This window comes from Coffea eugenioides, chromosome 2 (genome assembly GCF_003713205.1).
Source record: "Coffea eugenioides isolate CCC68of chromosome 2, Ceug_1.0, whole genome shotgun sequence".
NCBI classification, from domain to species: domain Eukaryota; kingdom Viridiplantae; phylum Streptophyta; class Magnoliopsida; order Gentianales; family Rubiaceae; genus Coffea; species Coffea eugenioides.
In genome coordinates, this window is record NC_040036.1 from 15,174,327 (window position 1) to 15,196,587 (window position 22,261).

The 22,261-nt window shown below is 36.5% G+C and overlaps 5 protein-coding genes and 1 non-coding gene across 6 annotated transcripts; 4 read left to right on the forward strand and 2 right to left on the reverse strand.

Annotated features, from left to right (window-relative positions):
* Positions 1-952: 952 nt before the first annotated feature.
* On the forward strand, positions 953-1,025 carry TRNAE-CUC. The gene has a single exon. It is a non-coding gene; the product is annotated as a tRNA-Glu (tRNA).
* A 515-nt stretch (positions 1,026-1,540) lies between these two features.
* Positions 1,541-5,341, reverse strand: LOC113761511. Its single transcript, XM_027304530.1, has 3 exons — positions 5,158-5,341; positions 2,818-3,132; positions 1,541-2,097 (listed from the first exon to the last, which is right to left on the reverse strand). The coding sequence occupies exons 1-3, from the start codon at positions 5,252-5,254 to the stop codon at positions 1,733-1,735; spliced, it is 777 nt and encodes a 258-aa protein (XP_027160331.1). The 5' UTR covers positions 5,255-5,341; the 3' UTR covers positions 1,541-1,732.
* Positions 5,342-5,529: 188 nt separating this feature from the next.
* Positions 5,530-8,850, forward strand: LOC113760723 (pentatricopeptide repeat-containing protein DOT4, chloroplastic-like). Its single transcript, XM_027303405.1, has one exon. The coding sequence runs from the start codon at positions 5,556-5,558 to the stop codon at positions 8,193-8,195; it is 2,640 nt and encodes an 879-aa protein (XP_027159206.1). The 5' UTR covers positions 5,530-5,555; the 3' UTR covers positions 8,196-8,850.
* Positions 8,851-13,786: 4,936 nt separating this feature from the next.
* On the forward strand, positions 13,787-14,275 carry LOC113757634. Its single transcript, XM_027300790.1, has one exon. It carries the CDS (start codon positions 13,787-13,789, stop codon positions 14,273-14,275), a length of 489 nt encoding a protein of 162 aa, XP_027156591.1.
* A 3,066-nt stretch (positions 14,276-17,341) lies between these two features.
* On the forward strand, positions 17,342-18,176 carry LOC113757644 (NDR1/HIN1-like protein 26). The gene has a single exon (XM_027300797.1). The coding sequence runs from the start codon at positions 17,342-17,344 to the stop codon at positions 18,062-18,064; it is 723 nt and encodes a 240-aa protein (XP_027156598.1). The 3' UTR covers positions 18,065-18,176.
* A 1,587-nt stretch (positions 18,177-19,763) lies between these two features.
* On the reverse strand, positions 19,764-21,204 carry LOC113757653. Its single transcript, XM_027300803.1, has 2 exons — positions 21,188-21,204; positions 19,764-20,910 (listed from the first exon to the last, which is right to left on the reverse strand). The coding sequence occupies exons 1-2, from the start codon at positions 21,202-21,204 to the stop codon at positions 19,764-19,766; spliced, it is 1,164 nt and encodes a 387-aa protein (XP_027156604.1).
* Between the last annotated feature and the right edge of the window lie 1,057 nt (positions 21,205-22,261).

A 22,261-nucleotide genomic window follows, 5' to 3' on the forward strand; every position in this document is an offset into this window, starting at 1 on the left:
GTTACATACTCCTTATGCTTCTTCTTGTCCTTGTGAACATATTTGTACACTTGAAAGATGCTTAGATGTGGGTTGCGTGTGTGCTCCTTAATCTTCTGTATGCAACCTGTTCAGCTCTGCTCTGTCCAACTTAATTCATCTCTTTTGAACCAAACCAAGACTCGACAATAATTTTGTCTTCAAGCTGATACCATTATGTAAAAGAAAAATTTCATGTTGCGTCGATTTCAACTGGAAAATTTGATAATGGACGTATACCTGTTGTTATGATCAGAAAAAAAACAGCTGAAGGTGCAATTTGCTTCAGTTTACATGGTGGTTCAACAGCATTTGCCGTCTCCAAATGCTTGAGCAGTTTCCTGGCATTTGCTGCTTCTATCTTGCCTCAACTTCCTCATACTCTGGACAAGATTCTGGTAAGTAACCAAGTGGGAAACTGGAGCAGCAAAGGGGATAATGCATCTACTGCGTTCTGTTCTGCCTCTATAATTTGTAACTCTCCACATAGCCTCTGAAATAATAGCAGGCTTGTGAAAATAAAACATTGGGAAAAAAAAAAAAAAAAAAAAAGGAATTAAACATTGGGAAAAAAAAAAAAAAAAAAAAAGGAATTTCAAGAGCTCATTTTCTTTTAAGAACTTGAAATCATTATTGTTATCATTCTGCTTTCTCTTTTTCCTTCTAAAGGAGAGATGAAGGTTGGGTTACAAATAAAGCCTCAAGAATTGAATGCTATCAGGAATTAAATGACCATTTTTTGGGGAGAGTGAAAATGGATGACTTCACCACAATATCTACATTTGAAGTTGAAAAAATTGTAAACCAAACTGCAGAAAAAAGAAGAAAACTTTGATATATGCAAAAGAAGGTAACAAGAGAAATCCGTACTGCGACTTAGGTGTGGTTAAGTGTATGATATGAAGATAATTCTAGGTAGAGCTTCACCAACAAATCCGTTGTAGTCTAGGTGGTTAGGATACTCGGCTCTCACCCGAGAGACCCGGGTTCAAGTCCCGGCAACGGAAATTTTTGGCTGGTTTTCAACATTTTTCACTATTCAGTCCTCACTGCTCTTTTTCTTTTTCTTTTTTATTAAACATTCTTTTGTAGGAAAGGACTAGAGGGTCTCTGCATTGGGTTTCTAATTTGTTTGAAATTGGCCCATATACTCAAATTGATTTGGATGAAATATTTTTCTTTACGCAACTTCATCCCTATTTTTCTTTTAATCTATTCTTAGACTGTATCAATCAAATTATTTTTAAATTAAATCTAATTTCGTACCCACAAAAAAAAGAGTTAAATCTAGTTTGTACTCAGTAGTAACATGTTTGAAAATGGTATTTCAAACTGATAAAGCCATATCGAAACTACAATTTTTTTTTTTTTGTTTCTTGATACTTGACTGAACTAGTATACAACCTAAATTGCACATACAAATGACTTGAATTTTTTGAGGTAATACCTCAGTTAACTTTAATCAGTTATAATTAAATTGCATGTAAATATGTCATTTACCTTTAATCTAGTCACTCAATCATTGGCAAGGAACTAATGCATTACTAAAACATTCATCAGGCCATAATACATTCACTGACACAATCTACTCTGCCACACAAAAGAATTAAAGAGAAACAGGGAAATTGAAAGGTCCTAGATGGAGGATAAAAAGCTAATGGCAGCAGGATCGGATCTGTAAAAACAAAAATTTCGTTTCCCATACATGACAAATTTATGATGTGATAAGCAACTTCACCAGTTCGGCCTTTCTAAGTTTTGAGTAGCCTTTGATTCCTTTAGATTTTGCAAGTTCTTTAAGCTCAGGAAGTTTCATGTCCTCAACTTTCTGCAGAGCTAATCCTTTCAATTCTGGAATTTCCGTTTCCTTCTTATAATCTGCAGCAGGCACCTGATCACTTCTAAGGTCAGCTGGTACTCCTCTGTTTGACAGAGGAATTGGGGACCTCCTCACAAAAGTAGATGGTGGACGAGTTAACTTTGAGTCCACCACTGATGAATAATTGGCTTTCTGTTCCTTCCTTAGTGAACCTCGCTGCCGAGCCAAAATCTTGTCCCCATCTTTCGTAGCAGTTTTCCCTAACAAATGCATATAAGTTTTAGCAAAAAGGTGAAGTAGTAAACCGTGAAATCTTGATTGTGACATAAAGATCAGAGTGCCTCTGTTAATTTATAACAAGTTTAAATAATGTCTGTTTTTCAGAGTCCTTTTGCACGGTGATATGATGTGTATTTGGAACACTGAATTTTGATAGGAGCTACCTAAACATTTACTGCAAATAGTTCTTCAAATTTTGCATGGTTGGGGCAGTTGACGTCCATAGTAGCTTCCTGATCAGTAAAGAATTGGCATGTTTGTACCTCCCTCTGAAGAAGAATAAGGAATTAAGGCTATGTTTTCGCTCTTTCTTTAGCTGGTATACAGGAGGACATTTCTAACCTATGAGCTGATTCTTTTAAGACGTATTTCCCTAATATCTCCGCAGCAAAAATTTTACCTTAACCACCTGAGCATCTATGATATTCTCTCTCTCTCTCTCTACACTAACTTTTCCAAAAGAACAAACCAAATAAATGGAGAAAAAAAAAGGAGGAAGGATGAATCTAATGCAGCTAAACTTATGTATGTCTATCAGTTCTATCAGTTGCAAGATTAATATGTCAAGAAACTGCTATAGGTTTCTTTTGCATGCTTAGCACTACACAGATTGGATAAGATGTTATGATTAAAGACCTAGAAAATCAAGAACTATATTTACTGTTCCGCCCCAAATTAGTTAAAGGCAACCATTGTCATACCTTTTGTTCTTGACTGACGAAGAACTTCCAAAACTGAATCCGCAGAGGACCCATCTTCAGATGGTTGGGAACTTCTCTTTTTCGAATTTGCAGACCCCTTTGAGATAGAGGATTGAATTCGTCTAAAAAGAGAAATGATCTCTTCCCGATTTCTGGAGGATTGATTTTCCTTATTCTCATCCCCTTTTGGTATTCTTCCTAGGCCAGGACTATGAGGAGATACACCTTTCCTATCACCATCAGCTTGTTTGCTGGAAACGACTGGATAATAAATATCCCTATTAGAGGCAAACAGTAGAGGTCCATCTGTAAACTCTGCCAAATTCAACAAGCTGCATCAAGAGATGATACCTCAGTTTCAATATCCAAAAGTTCACTTTTGTACAGATGCTTGCTAGCGAGACATCACAACCAAAAAACAGTACAGAAGCGATACATAAGCAAGAAGTTTGTGTATGATCATAGGCTTCTACCAGATTATTCTATTCCACCTCTTAAAAAAGAAAAGAGACTTGACAGCTAATGACAGCTCAACCAATCAAGACGTAAATGAGATTAGCCAACAAGGTTTAGAATATATTGCAGCATTATCATGCCAAAGCGCATAGAAAGATGACTAAGTGCTCATTCACATTGTTATGGAGGTATTGACACAAGCAGAAAAACATGTTTGTAATAGGAAACAGCTCATTGAAAGTAATCTCATATAATAGGATATACTGATTCCAAGTCATTCATCTTTGGTGATAAATGGATAGCATACCAACATTACACACGAGTATGGTGTCTCTCTCTGATATGAACAAAAATTTAGCGCTAGCCAGATTGATCTTTAACTCAAACTCCAGATTTCTTGCCCTCAAATTCAAGGACAGCAATAACACCAAATTTTCAAATTTTCCATCTTTTGATCCAAACAAGCAACAAGAAATTACGAAATATAAATTCTACTAGCAGAGGTCAGGTAAAGAAACTTGTCGAGTCAAAACATATTGCAGTAACAAGGCAACTAAGTCTTCCCAGCCACATCATACAAGGAGCTGGGCTTGGACTAATTTGGGTCTGTGACCACGCTGTCTCTATAATCATCAACTTAGGACTAGGATTTAACTGGTGAGCTGACATAATTATTGCCAAAATTTAGAATCAAGCACCAAAGTTCAGCTGGTTGTACATTTAAATATTGTTAGGGAATAGTGTACAAGAGCAGCAAGTGGATGAAAAATAGCATCTCGCTAAGTTCCATAGCTGCCAGAACAGCCTACAGCTTAGAGAAATTTGTGGTCTATAGTCCGAAGACATGTAGCAAAGTTATTAGAAGCAGCCTTCAGCCACTAGCTAGAATATCTGAGCATGGAATTTTGTTTGTAGTCGATATAGTTAGATCCAAATCTGTCCACTGATGAAAACTACCTATTGGTAGCATGATCAAAATCAAATGGACTGGCATGTCAGTTCCAAATGGAATCGCATAGCAGCAAAATCTCGCAAGACAAACCTTGAAGATGATCTGTATAGATAGGAAGTGCTGTCAACAAAACATCTAACACAGAGGACGATGAAAATCTTGTATTGATAGCAATGAGCAAGAAGCGTACACTTGAAAGAACCGAAGCTTTGAGTGTAGGTGAGAATAGGTGATTTCAGGAATGCTGAACAGTTTTTATTGATTCGCATGAAGAGAAATTCAGAAGATATATTAGGTGCAAAATTGCAAATACTGACAGACCGAAAATCGAGCCACAGACTAATTTAAGTGGGATAGCAAATCACATAATTCCATAAGTTCAAAAGGCTTAACCACTTAATAATGGTTGGAATAAGGTGGAAGAGCAAGCAGATTTGAATGTGTTTATACATTGCTTAAGTGGATTCTTTCGGAGAATGTTCTGCTTAATCAATCTTCAGCATTCTTCATCAGAAGAAGCTTCCACTAGCATAGACTATCCAATCCAGTATGTAATTCCATTGCATTCTGCATTGTCAATTGAATAAAAGTTTCACCATCTTTACCACCTTTTACAAATTCTTAACCATGGCAGTCGGATCATAACCTTTTTAATCAAGCATACCAGCAATCAAAAAAATTTCAGGAGGCAGAATATTGATCCCCAGAATGAACTATCCACCAACAATTCATACTCCCAAATGCATATATCATTGTCACGGCAAAATCCCAATAGCATATAATCACCTGAATATGAACATTACACGTACTTGGGAGAAAACACAAAAAATATTGAAAAAGATGACAACAGTAATCATAAAATTTCAAAATATATTCACAAACCTGCCATAGAAATCATTGAAATTAATTGATGAGGAACATTTAAATTGTACCTTTTACTTTGAGAGGAAAAAACTCGCTTTTGCTCAAGGCAGAGAAAGATGACAAGTGAAATATAGAAGACTGAAAACAAAAAGCAACTACACTCATAATTCTTTGTTTCTTCAAAACCTCAGCAGATTCTCTATGGAATCCTATTCTTAGATCTTTAAGGATTAGATTGACTCTAAAAATTGGTTCTGGTAGCACCACAGCATTGTACTTGTCATACGTGTATATTTGACGTCCACTATCCTTCTTTGGCACACACCACTTCTGGGCGCGTAATTTCACGCGCCTTCTTTGGAGTGCTCCTGGGGGTCTATAGTGGCCTATTTGGTGGTTCATTTACTGGGCTCTGCATTTTGCCGCCAATTTTTCTCATTTTGAAGAGACTTGAAGAGCAAAATCCATGTTGTTAACGACCAAAACATCCTCAACAGGCTTCTGGGTTTGTCCTTTTGCAAATAATTCTAGAGAAAAGCCACTGAAATATGGCACTTCTCAGGCTTTCCCAGGGAACCCATATTCAAGAACCTCTCTTTTTCCCTCAAGCGTTAGTCATATTTCTATTGGTCTTCCACCTAAAGCTAGCTTTTTGTCTGCTAACAGAGCAAGAAATATTCGTAGTATTGATAACAACACTGAAATTATCAAATTTTGTGAATTGGGTAATCTTGATAAGGCCATGGAATTGTTGTTTAAGTGTGAAAAATTGAAACTTGATGCAAAAACTTATTGTTCTTTGTTGCAACTGTGTGCTGAGTATAAGTCAATTGATAATGGTAGGGAAGTTCATTCAATTATTGAGAGAAATTGTATTGAAACTGGTGGTGTTTTGGAGTCTAAACTTGTGTTTATGTATGTGAGTTGTGGGGATTTGATTGAAGGGAGAAGGATTTTTGATAGAACTGAAAGTGAGAACGTTTTCCTTTGGAATTTATTGATGAATGAGTATGCAAAGATCGGCAAGTTTAAGGAAAGTGTAAATATGTATTATAGGATGCTGGAGTTGGGAATAGAGATGAATTCTTATACGTTTTCTTGCATTTCGAAATGTTTTGCAGCTTTAGAAAATGTAGTTGAGGGGGAAAAGATCCATGAGAAAATTTTGAAATTGGGATTTGGTTCTTATAGTGCTGTTGTGAACTCGTTGATTAGCTTTTACTTCAAGTGTGGAAGGAGTGCAAGTGGGCAGAAGTTGTTTGATGAAATGTGTGAAAGAGATGTTGTATCTTGGAATTCTATGATAAGTGGTTATGTGGCAAATGGACTTGCCGTAAAGGGGATAAAGTTTTTCATGGAAATGCTACGTTTGGGAGTTGACGTTGATTTGGCTTCTATGGTCAGTGTCCTTGCAGCCTGTGCTAGCATCATGGACATTTTGCTGAGTAGAGCCATTCATGCTTACGCTGTAAAAGCAGGTTTTGATCTAAAAATGCCATTTACGAATACCTTGCTGGATGTGTACGCTAAATGTGGTGATATGGATGGGGCAGTTTGTGTTTTTGAAAACATGGGTGAACAAAATATTGTATCATGGACCTCCATGATTGCAGGGTATGCTAGAGAAGGATTATCTTATGAAGCTATTGAATTGTTTCATGAAATGAGAAAGAACGGCATAGATCCTGATGTTTTTACTGTAACAAGTATCCTTCATGCTTGTGCCTGTAGTGTTTCATTGGAAAGTGGAATGAAAGTGCATGCCTACATCAAAGAAAAGAATATGGAAACAAATTTAGTGGTGTCTAACGCTCTCATGGACATGTATGCAAAATGTGGAAGTATGGAAAATGCTGAAGCTGTTTTCTATCAGATGCCTGCAAAGGATATTGTATCATGGAATACAATGATAGGAGGTTATTCAAAGAACTCTCTGGCTAATGAAGCATTCAGTTTGTTTGCTAAAATGCAACCTCACAAAAGGCCAGATGAAGTAACAGTAACATGCATCCTTCCTGCTTGTGCCAGCCTAGCAGCTTTGGATAGAGGCCGGGAAATCCATGGCTACATCCTGAGAAATGGGTTGTCTTCTGACCATTTTGTTGTTAATGCACTTATTGACATGTATGTAAAGTGTGGTGCATTAGTCATGGCCAAATTACTATTCCGTAAGATTTTATCAAAGGATCTGGTTTCTTGGACGATAATGATAGCAGGTTATGCCATGCATGGGTTTGGGACTGAAGCTGTTGCAACCTTTCGGAAAATGAGGCAAGCTGGTATTGAACCTGATGAAGTTTCTTTTATTTCCATTCTCTATGCTTGTAGTCATTCGGGATTACTGGATGAAAGTTGGAGATTCTTTAATATAATGAGAAATGAGTTTTACATCGAACCCAACCTAGAGCACTATACTTGTATGGTAGATCTTCTGGCCCGTGCTGGGAAACTATCTAAGGCATACAAGTTCATCAAGGGCATGCCAATTGAACCTGATGCAACAGTATGGGGAGCTCTGCTTTGTGGGTGTAGAATTTATCATGATGTAGATATGGCTGAGAAAGTTGCAGAACATGTATTTGAGCTAGAGCCGGAAAACACTGGACATTATGTACTTCTAGCAAATATTTATGCAGAGGCAGAAAAATGGGAAGAAGTAAAAAGGTTGCAGGAAAAGATAGGCAAGCGTGCCTTGAAAAAGAACTCAGGTTGTAGTTGGATTGAGATCAGGGGCAAAGCTTATATCTTTGTTTCTGGTGATAGTGCATACCCGCAGGCCCAAAGCATTAAATTCTTGTTACGAGATCTGAGAAGGAAAATGAATGAACAAGGCCACTTTTCCAAACAGAAGTATGCACTAATCAATGAAGATGAGATGGAGAAGGAAGTAGCTCTCTGTGGTCACAGTGAGAAATCGGCTATGGCCTTTGGGGTATTAAGTTTGCCACCTGGCAAAACTATACGAGTCACTAAGAATCTCCGAATATGTGGTGACTGCCACGAGATGGCTAAATTCATTTCCAAAATGCTTGGAAGGGAGATTCTCTTGAGAGATTCTAGTCGCTTCCACCATTTCAAGGATGGGTCTTGCTCTTGCAGAGGTTAGTCTCGAACTGCTAGCAGGTTGTGGAACGAGTAAAAGGTGGACTCATGGAGGCAGTTACTTATTTCATGGTTATGACATTGTGGAGATGATTGCTACAATCAATCTCAAAATTGCAGCAAGTTACGTCTGTTACTTCTTTGCTGCTTCATATTTCTGAAAGCGTTCAAAGACTATAGTATTACCAGTTGAGCATTCAGATTTCTGATCAACATTCTGACGACCTTCCTCTTGCTAATGCAATGCCTCATCCATGGTGCTTTAGACTGGTACCGTAAAGCGATCAATCACTACACCGGGAAAAAGAAAAGATGGTAAATCTGATCCAGAAAGATAGCATCGGCCTGGAAGTAACAGTTGTACTCAGACTTGTACAAATGATGAGCTAAGTTGAATTGGCAGTGTTGCTGAATAAAGCTGGTGAAAGGTTAAGGATCATCTGCCTCAAAATAGGTATATTGCTTCCAACTGTGTTCCTACATTCTAAGGGTACTTATGATCCTAGAATGATCACTGGAAATTTGTATTCATAAATTGAACGAGTCATTGTATTCCTAGGGAATAAATACCAATCTAGATAATAGGCCTCATATGTTCAGAAATGAAAAATTGGCAGACTATATCATTGCAACTAAGCAGATCCTTTACATTTCCTTCATGGAGTAGCTCTCAGAATCCTTTCTTTCTTCCATGAAAAGATTCCGAGTCTTTATCCAGAATGAGTATTGGTTGATTAGTTAATCTCCAAAGCTCTTCAAAGTGCATGCATCCTGAAAATTATCCTTTTCATATCTGTTTATAACACTTGAAAATATAAAGTCTAAAACAAATGCTGGAAATTTGGATTTCTGCTAGGCACAGAAAACTATATTGCATATCTCTATATCCAAATTCCTCACCAATTTTTTTTTTTTTTTTTTTTCATTTCAATGAATAACTGATGTTACTAATAATCATTAACAATTCTTCTCTCGTAGAGGAAATTGTGATTGAGCAGCAGATGATATCTTTTTTAGACATGAGAAAGTGTTTCACTGACTATTAGGACTGGTTGGGATCGCCTTTTCCTCTGTAAAAAACCAAATCTTAAGTATGTTAACAGTTAATTACTCTTCTGGCATGAGAACATTCCTGTTCCTGATCCCACCCACCCAACAATTAACATGGGATTGGCACAGATTAATTACAATATTTTGGATTAGGAATTCTTGATTAGATAGCCATGAATCTCATGACATTATTTTATTCTACATAAGGAAAAAAAAAAAAGGAATTGATGTTAACACTTCAATTTTTGTTTATGACACTTCCTTTGAATTTTTTAATAATGTGAAAGGACAAAACTACACTTATCTTTTGTTCAAGTTTCAACTTAAGAAGATGGAGTTGTTGTAAATGCAAAGAGTAATAGGGATGTCTTGTTTCGTCCTTCTACATGATTCAAAAAGTCAAGGAGAGTGGCAAGTATCCAAATTAAGACAAATGTGAACAATTGACGAGAGCAAAGGGGTATACTTTGCTGTTTTTCCCCATCATATCCTCTCATGCAAAAGAAAATCATTCCAACTATCATTGTCATATATGTTCATTGCGTTTAGAATGCAATTACTTTTTGGCCATGCACATGATTCCATCTTGCCAATGAAGGCTTAGACTACTGGGACCTTGTGAGCAATAGATTTTGGCATCAAATTTGACTATTGATAATCTAATTCAATACTTAAATTTAATATATTTAAATTTTAATATGTTCATACGCGTTTGATAATAAAAAATTGAATATCTAAATCAATTAAGTGACATTGAATTTTCTAAACAAAATTTGCTCTAAAAAATAAGTGATAAGTGACTTATCATTTAATGTGATATACACTCAAATATATCAAATTTAGTACTTAACAATTCAATAACTTAATGGATTCAAATTTTATTTTATCAAATGTACCTTTAGTCTTTGTGTTTTTTTTAAGAGGATTAATAGTAAATCTCCATTTACCCATTTTGATAACTTGAAGTCGTGACCTGTCAGTTACAGTTGGAGCGTTTTATCCATTAGGCTGAGCTTCGTTGTCATGCTTTGTGTTGTTGAACAAGAATAGGAACAATATTCTTATTCTGACTAACCAAAGAGAAAAGGGGAAAAAAAAGGACATAAAGAAAATCCCACCCTTATCCTGGACCGCGTTCCTAGAAACGCAAACGTAGTAATCTGTTGCCAAGAAAAGTATGGGAAATTAAGTGAGGAAACTTGTTTACTTTCTCTTGCTTCTGTGTTTAATTCGTCCACATAATTGTAACATTTTCCAATCCTTTTTAAGTCCTGCAATTTTTGCAAGAATTTGTAGGAAAAAGCTAGTTACTCAAGCAATTGTGATACTATTAATGACTAACTTTCTAGTCACATAAACATTTAAAGAAAATTCAAAAATTTCCCCCATTGTCTCTATTTCCTGTATTTTGCTATACCACAACCTGTTCAATTGAGAGATTGTTGAATTGGCAGGGCACATGACGTGAGGGATCGCTATCACTTGAACAAAACCTTTTAGCCCTATTCAAAGAATTCTTGAATTGACAGGGCACCAGAATGGGGAGACAAAGTTTCCAATCTTGGATCAAACATGAGCCTTAATTGGAATCTGTTGTGCTTCAACGTTGTGTGTTTGATAAAATTGAAATTTGAAAACTGAAATTTGAAATTTGAAATCTGAATTCATTAAGTTATTTAATTACTAAGTAGTAAATCTAATATATTTAAGTGTATATAATAGTAATAAGTGAATAGTTTATCACATAGTTTTGCGAGCAAGTTCTGTCTAGAAAATTCAGTGTCACTTAATTAATTCAGATGTTTAATTTTTGGTTATCAAATGCATCTGAATATATTAAAATCTGAATCCATTAAGTTTAAATGTTGAATTGGATTATCAAACAAGCCTTACTTTGCTATAAGAAGCTCTCAACTAATAAAAGTCATGCAACTCAATTTATTAGTCAGTTTTGAAAATTTGTAAGTTAGAACTAAGGGCTGACTGAATGTAGAAACAAGGAAGGATAAATAGCTACTGAATTGATGCAAAAATTTTGATCTTTGGAATCAAATTCCAACCACAAGAATATAACATAGGGCGAAATTTTATGCTCCTAACAATTTTCGACCCCTACCTAGTTAAGTTAATCAAATCTCAGTTTAATGTACTAGAATTCGATCCTAGTACCACCAACCCTCTTTATTTACTAGCCTAATTCCAGCTTTATTGACGTTAGGTGAGTTTGTCATTTACATGTTCTTTTTTTTTTTTTTTTTTTTATCGACACAGGAGTGTCCGGGTAAATTCTTACGGGCCCGACTAATTCCCTGCGGCCCGGGCCTTGGCGCCCCAACCCGACCCAAGCACGGTAAGTGCGCGGAGGAATCCAGCAGCGCAGGGACTCGAACCTGGGATCTAGAGGTTTACCAGGAGGAAGTGAGGTCTCCTCGATTTCTGAATTCAAGATCTCTTAGTGAAATTAATCCAATCGAGTCTAAACCTTCTCTGCACCAGCCTATATTTTAGTGTAATTGAAGTTAGGTAAATTCGTCATTTATATGTTCTTGACATGCAATTATAGTAGGAAGTCTCCTCCTTATTGGCCACCATTCTACATTAATTAAAGAAGGCAGGTAAATTTATCATGTAACATGACGCTAGTAAAAGTATATTGGGGGGATTCCCTCCCTTGGCTCAGTAGATCAATCATCTACTACTATTTGAGGAGTTCTCTTTCCTCTTTAACTCACATCTTCCATTATTTGACCTTTGCTAAATTCATCACAGCTTCCCTTTTCTACCTAGTAAACTCATAATTTACTTTCATAAGAAATAAGATTTTTTCCTCTTCCTCCCGTCCACATTCTACATTCATTCATATGTGAGTAAAACTCAATATGTAGGACAAGGGTACAATTTCCTCTTCCCTCTAATACACATCCTATATTGATCGAATTAGGCGGATTCACCCTTTACTCTTTACTGCTACAACTACTACGCCAATTTTTTTTTTATTATTATTTTGGCTTCAACATATACCACTACTAATCAAACAAACAATATAGGTATTATGACAGTCATTCACACATCATAATTTCAGAATTTCTCCCAACTTTTTATTTATTTATTTTTTATCTTTCCTACCTCCAACTGTTAGGCCAGGATTCAAACCCTGAATTTGACAACGGGAAAAACTTTAAGCTATCGGTGCAACCCCAACTCTTCCAAACAAAATTCAGAAAAAATGTTGGGGTTGAATCTCCCCATATAAAATTCACATGGGAAGGTCTTGGTATTAAATTGTAGTACTCCCTCCGTCCCATTGTTAATGTCATATTTCACCTTTTTCATTGTCCCAAAATTAGAGTCACGTTACACTATTTTCCTTCTAACGTTCCGTCCTTGCCCTCATAGTGCATGTGCTAGAAAATCCAAATAAATTTGGTGGGACCTGCTATTTATTATCCATTTGGAGAAGCAAGAGGAGTACGTGAGACTAACTCTCACTTTATAAGGCCAATAATAGCGCGTGTCTCTAACATACAAAGGGATGCTTTTGGTTAAGATGGGACCCACGAAATCATTACTCCATGAAAAACACAACGTGCAGCTGAACATTGTACTTGCGACGGGGTAAATTTGGAACAAAGGCTTGACTGTCAATAATGATACCACTGTACATAAAAAGTTGCATTCCCTATAAACGTCTCTAATATTGGGACGGAGGGAGTACTTTACAACTAATTATCCCTTAGCACGGTAAAAAGGGTTTTCACTTCCCTTTCTTTTTACACTTATATATAGTACTCCTACCATACAGTATCAAGAAATGCATCCACCCCTGTAGAAGCTAAATCAAGTCTCTTATTATTTGATAGTTAATTGTTAATTTCTTGTAATGTTTTGGGCGGTGGAAATTGTCTGTCCTAATTAGAATTGGTCTCGGTTGATTGATGTCCAATTCCGAGATTGATTTTGATTCATTAGACGGTGCGGACTAGTCCTTAAGCAAATTTGGAAACTTTAGTGATCTATGTATATGTGTTGCTACTCTTCTTCCATGATGGCTGCACAATCCAAGACCCCGGCCACTGCTCAGCCACCAACAACCACCAATGTCCGCCCACAATGACGGAGCCAAGGGTGGGCAGAGGGGGGCCATGGCCCCCCCTAAGTTTTGAGAATTTTAATTCATAATATGTAAATATGTGTGTAAAATAAAATTGGCCCCCCTAAATTTTTTCAATTTTAGTTTATATTATGAGAGTTGATATATATATATATATATATATATATATATGAATTAGTCATCTTTGAATGGAATTTCAATTTTGACCCCCCCAAAAAAAAAATTCTGGCTCCGTCACTGTCCGCCCACCTCCACGGTCTAACACCTCCTACCAGCCCCGCCCATTCTTCTCATCACAACTACCACCACCAGCACCACCCACTCACCGCAACCAGCCTCGCAATGCTGAAATAATCCGGCGAGCGGACAACATTTTCTTCTGCATAAGGCTCATACTTTTAGACATTGGCTTGATTGTCATCCTTCTCTGCTTAATGATTTTCCACCCTGATCTTCCCACGTTCCGGGTCTACTCGGTAACCATCTCCAACTTCAATATTTCCACCACCACCCCTCCCCTTCTCTCCGGCTACTTCAACATTGGACTGACCGTTGAAAATCCTAGCAGCAAAACTACCTTCTCGTACAGCCACCTCGAGGCCGGAATCTACCTCGGGTCCAATCAACTCTCGGGGACAACCCTCCCGCCGTTTACTGTGGCAGAGAAGATGAATGCAACCGGGATCAATGCAGAATTCTCCGCGGTTAGGGCTTACACATACTTGGCTGAGACTCAAAATCTGGAACTCTGTTTGAAGGTTCAAATGGAAGTTCATTCCAAATCTGGTTTTTGGAGAGAAGTGCAATATTTGGAGGCCTCTTGCCCGGGATTATTGGTCAGTGCTGTTAAGACTCAAAAGAATGGATCAAGTTCTGATGTTTGGAGTCTAATTGGAGGAGTTAAGGACTGCGAGGTTTCTTAAGAAGCCTATGAATCCAAGTCTGTAGAAAGATGAGATGGCAATTATAAAAAACTTATGAGTAGCTTTAAAGTAAGATGAAAAGATGAGATATATTTACGAGTGATGTAAATGATCTTAGTGATGGGGCACAAGACACTGAAAGTCTGAATTAGGGGATTATTGATGGGATCATGAATTGATGATGGTTTTTCAGCTTGTAGGATAACTTAATGATACCATGACTGATATTGATTCTCTAAGGTTTATGAAGTATTAATTATGGTTAGTAAAATACAGATGTTAATCTGTTGCCTAATATTTTGATTGATGTGGAATTCTTGTTTTTACGTGTCTTTCATTCTGCTTCCAGAAACCTTTTGGGGGGGAATTAACATAGGTATATTGGGGGGATTTCCTCCCTTAAACTAAGTATAGACTAATCATCTAGAACTGTTTAATGAGTTTTCTCTTGCCAACTCAAATCTTCCATTAACGCTTTCCCTTTACTACGAGCAAAGTCATTATTGTGCCAGTTGTGTCCTTACATAAGAGTTTTCTGGCTAGAAAATCTCCTTTAATCCACATTCTATATTTTTGAGAAGTCAAAAAATCCCTTTTAATCCACATTCTATATTTATTGATTTTTTATGGCAGGCGTCAACACTTCATATCTACATCCACACCTGTTGGATTTGAGAAGGCAGAAAATCTTGGCAAGCAAAGTAATTATAATATAGTACACAAGAGTACAAATTTGCTTTTCCCTTTAATCCACATCCTATATTCATTGATTTTCTTTTGTCAAACGCCAACATTTTATATCTACACCTAAACTCACTAAATTTGAAAAATCAGAAAATCCTAGCGTTTAATACGATAGAGAGATTTGATCTCTTAACCAACACTTCAAGAGGGCCACCGGACCATTGGCATGGTGGTTCCTCCTATATTGATTGATCGAGTTAGGTGGATTCACTCCTTGCTGCTAAGTTGGCACATCCCATGGCATAAAGATTGTGGCTTCAACAATTACTACTACTACTACTAGAGGTGGCAATTTGTCCCAAGTCCCAATGGGTTACCCATGCCCATGGGGACTTTGGGCGGGATGGGTATTGAATTTTGATATTGGGTTTAAAATAGGACAAATCCCAATTGTACCCATTAATTGATGGGAATACTTGGGAAATACTTGGGTACCCATTGGGCTCAAATAACAAGGGCTCTGTTTGGTTTAACTATTTTTGGGGGGTATTTTTGAAATATTTTATTATAGCAGTGTATATGAAAAATTTTTACTATAAAATTTTTTTGAAATATTTGATATACTAATATGGATGAGATGTTTTTTGAGTTATTGTATATTACTGTAACATTGTATTTGAAAAACTTATTTTTTGAAAAAATAGCCAATCCAAACGGAGTCTTAGATTCAAAAATTATCTTTAACAATTTTTATAGTCATACTAGAGAATATAATCTAGTAGTTTTCCTAGTCATTATCCACAAGAATTTTCAACATTTCAGTCAATTTAGACCTGTCATCTTTGGACAATGATGAGAATAAATATTCAATACCTTAAGTACCTTGGCCATCTTGATATATGTTGGAATATGACTGTATATCTATTTTTTCCTTTATTTGTTAATTCAATTTTTGATGGGAATCCTGAGTATAAAGCACTTGCATGTTTATTTAATAAAATTTTAAAAAATTTAATAAATCAAAAATATTAAAATTATATAAAAAATAAAAATGAATTAAAGGAAAAAAATATGTAGAAAATAGATTTGGGTATTGGGCGGGATTAATCTAAACCCATCCCAAAGTGATCCCGCCCAACTTAGTCCCAAAATACATATGGGTAAGATTGGGCCCAAACCCATATGACCCGGTTCCATCACAAACCCAAGCAAATCCCGCCCATCCCGCCCATTTTGCCACCTCTAACTACTACTCTTTATTTGGTCTAAAATACTATTCTGCTATTTCTTTGATTTTCAAATTACTACTGCTATTTTTTTTATTTTTTTTTGTCAGAATTACTACAACAACTACTAATTATACTAATGTAAGCATTATGAGACAAACCATATTTGCAAAATTTCGCTTATCTTACCACCTTTACCGGACAAAATTAAAAATACTCTACAATTATCCCAAAGCACAGTAATAAGAGTTTCTGTTCCCGTATCTTTTGCACCCTCATATAGTAATACTAGAGGTATCTCGGTTGTGCAAAACACAACCTGAGCATCTTAGTAGTTTAGTTGAATACATAACTCCAAATTTTTTTGGTACATAATAAACAGAAATACAAGAAAAAAATTGAGCATCAGAACAATTAAAATTTACTGTGAAGAGAAATTCCATATATGAAGTTAACTCTTCTAAATCAAGGGGGCAACAAGCATAGGATCTATCAAATCCATTACTAATCTTGATATTAATGAAGGCAATGAAACAAGTGCACGATCGAGTACAAATGGGAAGGAAGAAAGCTAAAATTCCTGTGCAACTCTGAGAAATGATTTATATAGGAATAGAAAAAGAAACTTTAATCGATTACGTAAAAGAGCCGTTTAAATGTAAGAATTGGTTAGCTACTAACCAAACATAATTAATCAATATTTAAGGGACTGAAGGAATAGTTTAAATGTAAGAGTTGGTTAGCTACTAACTAAACATAATTAATCAATATCCAAGGGTTAAAAATTTTCCATTAATTTGTAAAACTTGATCCTATGATCATAAATTAGACAATATATAAATACAGTAAAAGTCTACGCAGTTAAGCAAAATGACTTGTAGCGAAAATCTCCTGTCTTAATCGATATAGCAGATGTTCTGTCTTGACCTATCAAATTAATAGTGGAAAAATAAAAAAAAAATCATAACTTCTTTAAAAAAGAGTCACGCCACACGTCAAAAAATGGAAGTACTATAGTAAAATCCCAAATCTTCTTGTGTATAATAAGTAGATACCAAGAAATTCATCCACCTTCTTATTGCATAATAGGTAGATATCAAGAATTTCATCCACCCCACCAAGAAACTGAATTACTGAAGCATTTGCTTCTTCTTCCATGGCCGATCAATCCAAGACCTCAGCCACTGTTCATCCACCACCAACCACCAATGTCCGTCCACCGCTGCCGTCAAACACCTCCTGTCCCTACTCCTCCATACGACCGGCACCACCCACACACCACAAACACCCTCACAATACTGCAACAATCCGGCAAGAAAACTGCACCTTCCACTGCCTATTTTTCACACCTTTCGCCATTGGCTCCGTCATCTTCTTCCTACCCATCATTACCTTAATGATTCTCGACCCGGAACTTCCCAAGTTCCGAGTCGACTCCGTAACCGTCTCAAACTTCAATATCTCCCCCACCACACCTCCCCTTCTTTCCGGCCACTTCACCGTAATCATCAGCGCCCGTAACCCTAACAGCAAACTTACTCTCTCCTATAACCACCTCGACGCCGGAATTTATCTCGGGAGCAATCAACTCTCGGGAACTACCCTCCCGCCATTTGCTCTCTCAAAGAAGAACGAAACCTCGCTTACAGCAAATTTTGTCGCTGTTGGGGCTTACGTGGACCGGGCTGAGAGTGAAAATCTGGTATTCAACTTGAAGATTCAAATGAAAGTTCGCTATAAAGCTGGTTTTTGGAGAAGAGTGACGTGGTTGGAGGCCTTCTGCCCGGGATTGTCTGTCAGGACTAATACTGTAAAGAGTGGTTCAAGTTCTGATGTTTGGAGTCTGATTGGGGGAGCTAGATCCTGTGAGGTTTGTTAAGAAGCCCATTAATCCAAGTCTAAGGGAATTACAGAATGATTAGTGAGATTTTAAAAAGTTATTAGTAGCTTTATAGTACCAATAGATTCCCAACATATAGATGACTGATGTAAATAATTTAGTGATGGGCTCATGACAGTGAATCAGGGGATTATAGATGTGATCATGAATTAATGATTATGTTTAGTTTTTAGTAAGACTTGTGATACACATGACTTATTAACCTTTGTTAGTAATATACAGATGCTAATCTGGTGGTTAATATTTTGATTGAAGCAGAGTTCTTGAATTATTTTATAATGTTTTTGGATCCGTAAAATAATGTTTGTTATTGACCATCATTCCTCACACATATTTGTTTCATTTAGCGGTCTATATAACTAGTCGTGCTACTGATCTATGCAACGGGAACTGTTGTTCCTACTCTCATATTCATTCAAAAGCATTTCCCTTGAGTTTTTCGTGCATGTGAAGTGAAAAAATAAGTGGTTTCGGGTTCAAATTTGACTGTTACTCGCCTTTTGATTTTTAATCATAATTATTAGGGTTGAAGGATGAATCAAATTACTCAATACTCGAATTAAACTCGACTCGTTAAGAGTTCGTTTGATTTTGATTCGCCAGTTAATCAAATTAAATTTGAACAATAATTTGTATAAACTTTTAAGATCGGTTGGAACTCTATTGGATTAGCATATTAGTAAAGTTCACATGTAAAAAGTGTCGACTACTTGAAGTAGACTCGAGTTCAGCTCAATAAAAACTCATTCGATTTCAACTCGAGAAGTAAACAAACCAAATTTGAATAAAATTTCAAATTCGTCAGAATAATCAAACAAGTTTAATCATTAGGGCGTTTGCCTTATTTAAACTCGTTTACACGCTTAATAATTACAGGATTACTTGTCTTTGCATGTGTGTTGTTGCACAATAATGGGGGAGTTAAACGTATGTATTTAGCAAATTACACCCTTACCCTCAATGTCATTCCTTGAAACCTCTAAAATACGTCTATCTTGTTGTCAAAAAAGTAAAGAAAAGCCAGGGAGTTTTGTTTACTTCTCTTCTTGCTTATGTGGTTAGTTTGTCAGCAAACCATCCCATAATTTTTGTGTCCCGCACAATTTGCAGGACATTTTTTAGGAATGAGCTAGTTAAACGCGAAATTTTGTGTGGGTCCAAAGTAATTTGTTTGGATTGTCGTTATTTACCAAAATTTTTTTATTATTTTGCATGAACATATTTTCTAATCATTTTTTTTATTCCACATACATGTAATCATTACAGTATATTTTTCTATATAAGTTTCAGAAAATAGCAATCCAAACGGGCTATTAAAGCTGTTGTTAGAAGTTCACCAAAAATCCCGACTCCAAACTTCTTGTGTTTCCATTCCTCACATACGTTTGTATTTGTGTCATTTAGCAGTCTACATGACCAATCGTGCTACTGATCTATGCAAATGGGAATTGTTATTGCTGCTGTCATATTCAATAAAAGCATTTCCCTTGATTTTTTTCATGCATGTGAAAAGATAAGTGGTCTCGGGTTCAAATTTGACTGTTACTTTTTTTTTTTTTCCAGAAACGATAACGATTTTATTCATAAAATTAATGAGAACATACACATTATATGAGCAGGGCTCAAGCATAGGCTTTACAAAAGTGGACTAAACCACAGAGGAACCTAAAGGTCCTCATTAAAGTATCCGCATAGCTAGCTTGCTCAGTTTTTCACTGAGCCTATTCACTTCAACAGGTAAACTATCAAATGAGCATTTCCTAAACATTGAGCTAAGGTCTCTGATATCCTCCAGGTGAGTTACCAGCCTTGAATTGCTAGTAGCTTGGGGTTGTAGCATATTCAGCACCTGAGTACATGGTGTTTGGATCTTGATATGTTGCCACCCTTTCTCGTTTAGCTTGCAGAGTGCCAGTTTGATGGCCATCAAGTTGTCCAAAACAGCCGAACCAGTACTTCTCTCCTTCAGTATCCAAGCTGCACATTTCTGGCTCCTGTTATTTTCTGCTGTAACTCCAATTCCCATGTTTTGGCCTTCTGCATGTTGTCCTACCTCAACACTGATGTTTAGCAGATTATCCTCTTCCCTCAGCCTTTCCTCATCTTCTTGTGCTACTTCTGTTTCTGAGATGCTCATATGATGTTCCATTTGTTGCGCTTGTTGATACTCCTCCCAATCCTTAATTGCTTTCCTGATAACTTCCATTGGATGTCTATCCTTCTCTTCGAATTCAGCTTCATTCCTAGCTTTCCAAATCTGCCAGAGTATTTCCACTGTTAAAGCTATATGTTCCAGTCCCTCCCGTCTGGTTTGTGCCTCCATTAAAATGCTCCACCATCTTCTGAAGTCAGCAGTATGTTCCTTAATTCCATCCCACTGGAGGGGTGCCATCTGCCATATCATTTGAGCCTTTGTGCAATGAAAAAAGATGTGTTCAACTGTCTCACTACCTTCTCCACACAGCTTGCAAATCATGTCACCTTTGCCTATTCGTTTGTATATTGCTTCCCTACCCGGCAAGACTTGGTTCAGACTTTTCCATATAAACAGCTTTTGTTTATGCTTTATCTTCAACTTCCATAGCTGTTTCCAGACTTTCTCACTCCCTCCTTCCCAGCTTGTCTCCCCCTTCAGTCTCCCGTTGGATTCCTGCTGCTTACCCTCCCTTGTAATTGCCTCATACGCTGATCTAACTGTGTATTGGCCATTGGTACTATAACTCCAGGAGTAGCAGTCAGGTCGACCAGTTAGGCTTACAGGAGTATTAAGTATCTGTCCAGCTTCTCTTGTGTTAAAGGTCCTGAAAACAAGTGGTGAATTCCATCTAAAATTTTTTAGGAATGAGCTAGTTAAACGCGAAATTTTGTGTGGGTCCAAAGTAATTTGTTTGGATTGTCGTTATTTACCAAAATTTTTTTATTATTTTGCATGAACATATTTTCTAATCATTTTTTTTATTCCACGTACATGTAATCATTACAGTATATTTTTCTATATAAGTTTCAGAAAATAGCAATCCAAACGGGGGCTATCAAAGCTCTTGTTAGAAGTTCACCAAAAATCCCGACTCCAAACTTCTTGTGTTTCCATTCCTCACATACGTTTGTATTTGTGTCATTTAGCAGTCTACATGACCAATCGTGCTACTGATCTATGCAAATGGGAATTGTTATTGCTGCTGTCATATTCAATAAAAGCATTTCCCTTGATTTTTTTCATGCATGTGAAAAGATAAGTGGTCTCGGGTTCAAATTTGACTGTTACTGGTATTTTGATTTCTGACCATGATGATAGTATTACTTGTCTTTGTACGTGTGTTGTTGCACAATAATGGGGGAAGTAGGCATATGTATTTAGCAAGTTACACCCTTATCCTCAATGTCATTCCCTGAAACCTCTAAAATACTGTCTTGTTGCCCAAAAAGTTACAGAAAAGCTATGGAGTTTTGTTTACTTCTTCTTGCTTATTTGTTTACTTTGTCAACAAACTATCCCATAATTTTTAGGAAAAAGCTAGTTACGCACGGAATTTTGATACTAATATTGACTAACGTTCTGGCCACATAAAACATTTAAAGAAAATTCATTTTTGTTTCCTTCACCTCTTTTTCCTAAGTTTTGCTTTATACACAGCAGGTTCAATTCAGAGAACCCTTGAATTGAATTGATTGGTCACATGATTTGGGGCATCATCAACAAAAACTTTAGAGCTCTAATCAAAGAATCCTTTGAATTGATATAGGCATCGGAATGGGGGGTTTATGTTTATCTTTCCAATGTTGGATGAGCAAAAGCCTTATTTGAATTCCACTGTACTTAAAGCATAATAATTGTACTATGCTATGACGCTGTGAACTAATAAATGTCAGGCCTGTTTGTATTACTAAACAAGTATCTATGATATCAACAGGTGAGAACTTAGAATTAATGGTAAAGGTGTAATGCACAACTCATTGTATTAGTCAATTTTCGACATCTGATAACTTTGTAAAAGTCTAGAGCAAGGAGATATGAAGGATGGATTCCTACGTTATTGATGCTTGCATTTTGACCTTTGAAACCTTTTTTTTCCTTTTTCATATTTTGTCCAAGAAAAGACTGCAAATCTTACAGTAGTTAAATTGATCGATTTAAGCTCTTTTTTTTGGGTTTAATTCGGTGAAAGAGAATTGATT